General features: G+C 46.5%; 1 protein-coding gene across 1 annotated transcript in view; it reads left to right on the top strand.

The window, feature by feature from the left end:
• unc93a (unc-93 homolog A) overlaps window positions 1-5,835 on the top strand; it is a gene marked incomplete at its 3' end in the record, with an annotated part of 18,808 nt that overhangs the window by 9,981 nt on the left and 2,992 nt on the right. The window contains 1 exon segment of the mRNA XM_032543048.1: window positions 4,240-4,375. Within this exon segment, the coding sequence (XP_032398939.1) occupies window positions 4,240-4,375 (136 nt within the window).

Here is a 5,835-nt window from a genome sequence, read left to right as displayed (position 1 = left end):
TATTGGTTTTATTTCTTTAATGTTTAATTTCTTATGATGAATTTTGTTGAGGAAAGGAATTAGTGTACGTGTAAAGGTTGTGTAATACAGAGAAAGACAGTGAAAGACAGAGAAAGACAGAGAAAGACAGAGAAGAGAAAGACACAGTAGAGAACGACAGGAAAGACAGGAGAAGAAAGACATGAGAAGACAGAGAAAGACAAGAGAGGAAAGACGAAATTTAAAGGACAGAGAAACGAGACGGAGGAGAAAGACCGTGAAAGTGAAGAGGAAAGAAAGAAAGACATGAAGACAGTGAAGACAGGAGGAAGTACAGTGAAGACAGAGAAACACAAAAAGACAGAGGAAGACAGATGAAAGACAGAGAAAGACAGTGAAAAGAGACAGGGAAGACAGAGAAGAGCAGTGCAGATGAGGAAGACAGTGACATAAGAAAAGGCGTGAAAAGACAGGAAAGACATGAGGAAAGGACAGAGCAAAGACAGTGAAAGACAGAGAAAGACAGAGAAAGACAGTGAAAGACAGAGAAAGACAGAGAAAGACAGAGAAAGAGAAAGAAAGACAGGGGTGAAAGACAGAGAAAGACAGTGAAAAGACAGTGACAACAGACAGAGGAAAGACAGAGAAAGCAGTGACAGACAGCAGGAAAGACAGAGAAGAGACAGGGAGGAAAGACAGTGACAGACAGAGAAAGACAGTGAAAGACAGTGAAAGACAGAGAAAGACAGTGAAAGACAGAGAAAGACAGTGAAAGACAGTGAAAGACAGAGAAAGACAGAGAAAGACAGAGAAAGACAGTGAAAGACAGAGAAAGACAGAGAAAGACAGTGAAAGACAGTGAAAGACAGAGAAAGACAGTGAAAGACAGAGAAAGACAGTGAAAGACAGTGAAAGAGAGAAAGACAGAGAAAGACAGTGAAAGACAGTGAAAGAGAGAGAAAGACAGAGGGAGAAGGGGAGAAACACTGAAGGAAACATGGAAAGACAGGAGAAAGACAGAGAAGACAGACTCGAAAGGTAACGCTTTAAAGAAAAAGTGTGAATGTGTAGTGTTGAAAGATCTGAAAATTGCGCAAAGACGGTCGTTAAGTAGCCACGAAAGGCAGCATGGACTAATTAGTGGGAAGTGGGTCTCAAGTGGGTTAGGGTTAGGGTTAGGGGGTTAAGGCTAGGGGTTTAGGTTGGGATTAGGGTTAGGGGTTTAGTTTTAGGGGGGTTAGGGTTAGGCTAGGGGGTTAGGGTTAGGGGTAAGGGTTAGGGGGTTAGTTTAGTGGGTTGGTAGGGGGTTAGGGTTAGGGTTAGGGGGGTTAGGGTAGGGTAGGGTTAGGGTTAGGGTGGGGGGGTAGGGCTAGGGTTAGGGCTAGGGGGTTAGGGTAGGGTTAGGGTTAGGGGCTAGGGGTTAGGGTTAGGGCTAGGGTTAGGGGTAGGGCTTTAGGGTTAGGGTTGGAGGGGTTAGGGCTATAGGGTTAGGTTAGGGCTAGGGGGGTGGGCTAGGGTTTAGGTTATGGGTTAAGGGTCTAGGGTTAGGGCTAGGGGGTTAGGGTTAGGGCTAGGGTTAGGGTTAGGGGGGTTAGGGCTAGGGTTGGGTTTAGGGCTAGGGCGGGTTAGGGTTAGGGCTAGGGTTAGGGGTAGGGTTAGGGGGGTAGGCTAGGGTGAGGGTAGGGTAGGGTTTAGGGGTAGGGGGTAGGGTTAGGGTTAGGGTTAGGGCTATAGGGCTGGGTTGGGCTAGGGCTAGGGTTAGGGGAGGGTTAGGGTTAGGGTTAGGCGTAGGGGTTAGGTTAGGGCTAGGGTTAGGGCTGGGTTAGGGCTAGGTTAGGGTTGGGTTAGGGTTAGGGTTAGGGTTAGGTAGGGCTAGGGTTAGGGCTAGGGCTAGGGTTAGGGCTAGGGTAGGGTTAGGGTTAGGGCTAAGGGGGTTGGTAGGGCTAGGGGTTAGGGTAGGTGTTAGGGTAGGGTTAAGGGGTTAGGGCTAGGGTTAGGGTTAGGGGGCTAGGGCTAGGTTAGGGGTTAGGGGGGTTACGTAGGGCTAGGGTTAGGGGTAGGGTTAGGGCTTAGGGTTAGGGTTGGGTTGGGGGTACGCTAGGTAGGGTTAGGGGTTAGGGTTAGGGCTAGGGTTGGGTTAGGGTTAGGGCTAAGGCTAGGGTTAGGGTTAGGGGCTAGGGTTAGGGCTAAGGGGGTGGGCTAGGGTTAGGGCTAGGGGGTTAGGGTTAGGGGGGTTAGGGTTAGGTTAGGGGGGTTAGGTTTAGGGGGTTAGGGGGTTAGGGGGTTAGGGTTTTTTATGTTTTTACTTTTAACTGTTTCTACCTGTGTTTTATCTGTTTAACTGATCTTGTGTAAAGCTCTTTGAGTCGCCCTGTTGCTGAGATGTGGTCTACAGATAAAGCTGCCTCGCCTCTTGTTAACCCTCGTGTTGTCCTTCCGTCCTCGTTGTTATTCTGGGTCGTTCTTTTGTTAGAAAGTTTTAGTCACTTTTTGTCACCTGATGTTTTTTGCAAGTTATTTTTCCTTTTTTTAAGATGTCAAAGAAAAATGACAAAAACGTGAAAAAAAAAAGAAAAAAAGTGACAAATGTAAGAAAAAAGTTTTAAAAATGTAGGTAAAAACCCACAACATATTCCAAAAGGCTCAGAAGAAATCGACAAACATTGAAAAAGTGACAAAAACATTGGGGGGAAGACACAAAACTCGTCGAAAAAGACCAAAACCTTGATTAAAAAAAAAAAAAACGGGGGGGGACAAGGGCTGCGAAACAGAACGGACGGGAGCGGGATATTGGAGGATTGCGGGGGAAGCGGGAGGGGGGGGGGAAGCGGAACGGAAGACAAAACGAGGGTAATGGAATAAAAAGAGCCGATAAAAGCGGCTGAAACACAGGGGCAAAGCCGTAGTGTGTGTGTCGAGCGCGCGGCGAGCGACGCGGGCGCAGCGCGAGAGAAGCAGATAGCAGCGAAGGCGCAGGCGTGCTCGCGATCAGGGCGGTAGCGCTACGGAGTCGCGAGCGCTAGGAGCAGCGCGCCCGACATCGCTCTCGCACGGGCGCTGAGCGCGCGCAGGCGCGGGAGCGAGGTTGTCGTTAGCTGTGGAGGAGCGCGAGCAGCGCAGGAGACGGGGAGCGCTAGAGGAGGCGAGAGGAGAGAAGGTATGCGAGCGAGTAAGGTAGAGAGACGCGAAGAGCAGAAGGCGAGATGCGAGAGAGCTAGAGCGAGGACCCAAGGCCTGGGAACTAGTAGCGCGGTAAGGAGTAGAAGAGGAAAGGCAGCAGGGAGCAGAAGAGGGAGCGAGAGAGAGAAGGAGAGCGCAGGAGCGCGCGAGAGCGAGCAGAGACGAGAGAGAGGGAGACGAGGGAGATGAGAAAGATGAGCTGATGAGAGATCAGAGAAGCAGAGGGAGGAGAGAGGCCGTCGACGAGACTTAGACTCAGGACGGAGAGAAAGGGAGAGGGCGAGTAGAGCGAGGCCTATCGAGAGAAGGAGAGACGGAGAGAGATAGCAGAGAGAGCGAGAAGCACATAGCGAGGAGTAGAGATAGAGAGAGCGGAGGCGAGCGCTCAGTCGCTCTAGCGAGGCGCTACTGAGATAGCTCATATTACGAGAGTCGAGGATTTAAGGATATAGTCTCAGATAGAATATCTATTCTCTCGTTAGTCTCTATATGCTCTCTAGTCTCTCTCCAGTCTCTCTCTCTCTCACTCAGTCTTCTCTCTCAGTCTCTCTCTTAGTCTCTCTCTCTCTCTCTAGTCTATTCAGTCTGTCATCTATCGTCTCTCTTCAGTCTCTCTATCTCTCAGTCTCTCTCTCTCACTCTCTCAGTCTCTCTCTCCTTTTCTCAGTCTCTCTCTATCACACTATCACTCTCTCTCTCTCACTCTCTCTGTGACTCTATCCATTTTCCAGTCTATCTCTTCTTCAGTCGGTCTCAGTCTCTCTCACAGTCTCTCTACCTTTTCACAGTAGTCTCAGCTGCTCTCTATATCTTCTCCTTTTCTCAGTCTCTCGTCTTCACTCTAATCTTCCTTCAACTTAACTCTCACTCTCTCTCTATCCACTTCAGTCTATTTTATCTGCTCGTACTTTTCATCAGTCTCATCTCTTCTCTCTCTCTCTCTCTTTGGCACGCAGCTCTGCGTTGGTTCCTACTGCTGGCTGGTGTGTGTGTGTGTTGTGTGTGTGTGTGTGTGTGTGTGTGTGTGTGTGGTGTGTTGTGTGGGTGTGTGTGTTGGGTGTGTTGCGGGTATGTGTGCAGAACTACGTGACGTGTGCGTTGGGGATCCACTACGTCGGATACGTGATGATGTGCTTCGGAGCCGCCAACTCGCTGTGCTCCTTCTTCTTTGGAAGACTGGCTCGGTACACAGGGAGGGCGGCGCTCTTCTTCCTCGGTACGAACTCTAATAAAGCCTTCACTCTGTCATCCTCACACATCTGTAGGATTCACATCTTTAATTTAACCCTTGTGTTGTCCTCCCAAGTCAAAAAGTGACAAAACATCACATTTTCGTCCCTTTTTCAGACTTTTTTTTAGAGTTTCCACTAACACCACCTTACTAGTTTTACTCCTTTTTGGAATCCATGCTCAATAACCCTCATTTACATAGAATTATACTTAATATTTGAGTTAAAAAAAGCAGAAATTATTAATTATTTTGACTAACAGTTAAGATCAGAGGAATGAAAGTGATCAGATGTATTTGCAATGAGCGTTGTAAGATTAGATTAGATTAGATTAGATTATACTTTCTTCATCCTACGGGGAAATCCAATCCACTTTTTGTGGTAATTTGGTTAAAAAGAAACTCATATTTCAGATATAGACATTTTTTTAAAGGGTCAGATTTGACCCGAAGACGACAGGAGGGTTAAAGTAAAAGTACATATGCTACACTGTGAAAATACTCAGCTACCCGTAAAAGTCCTGCATTCAACACCATAAGTAAGTAATAAGTAAGTATTATCATCAAAAGTTAAGTATGTAAAGCAAAAGTATATCTGATGTTTCTGGATTAACATTCCTGCTGCATTAATGTGCATGTTGCATTTTCTATAGATGTTTAAGGTTGTGCTCATTTTAACTCCTTTATATGATGTCGGTAGTTAGATCTGCAGCAATGCATCATATTCTATAAGATCACGTGTTTGTAGCGTCGCTGCGCCGTGAGAACCACGTATCTCTGAAAGTTTTAAGTTTTCATGGCGTCAGAAAAACGGCCGTTTTCAGCTTTGTGACGACGCTTTTTAAAGACTTTTTTGTTTGTTTCTTAAGAAGTAGGAGGAGAGTTGTCTCAACACACACAGGAACACGCCATTCTGCAGGAACCACCTTCTCATTCAGTGGGTTTCCTTTATTTTCGTGACTGTTTACATTGTAGATTCTCATCAAAACTATGAATGAACACACGTGGAGTTATGTACTTAACAAAAAGGTGTGAAATAACTGAAAACATGTCTCATATTCTAGTTAATAAAAACAATGTAAATAGTCATGAAAATAAAGGAAATGCACTGAATGAGAAGGTGTGTCCAAACTTTTGGCCTGTAGGGACAGGAAGTAAAACTAGACAGGGCGAGACAGAGACCCAGACTATCAAAATAAAACAGGAAACAGAACATACAGACACTCGCAAGAGACCACAAGACAAAGACTACAACACAAGACCAGGAGGACACTAGGACACAAGCACGGCGAGACAAGACAGAGACCCAGACTATCAAAATAAAACAGGAAACAGAGCATACAGACACTCGCAAGAGACCACAAGACAAAGACTACAACACAAGACCAGGAGGACACTAGGACACAAGCACGAGGAGACAAGACAGAGACCCAGACTATCAAAATAAA

The sequence above is a fragment of the Etheostoma spectabile genome, chromosome 18 (genome assembly GCF_008692095.1).
Source record: "Etheostoma spectabile isolate EspeVRDwgs_2016 chromosome 18, UIUC_Espe_1.0, whole genome shotgun sequence".
Taxonomy (NCBI): domain Eukaryota; kingdom Metazoa; phylum Chordata; class Actinopteri; order Perciformes; family Percidae; genus Etheostoma; species Etheostoma spectabile.
This window is presented reverse-complemented; position numbering and strand designations above follow the sequence as displayed.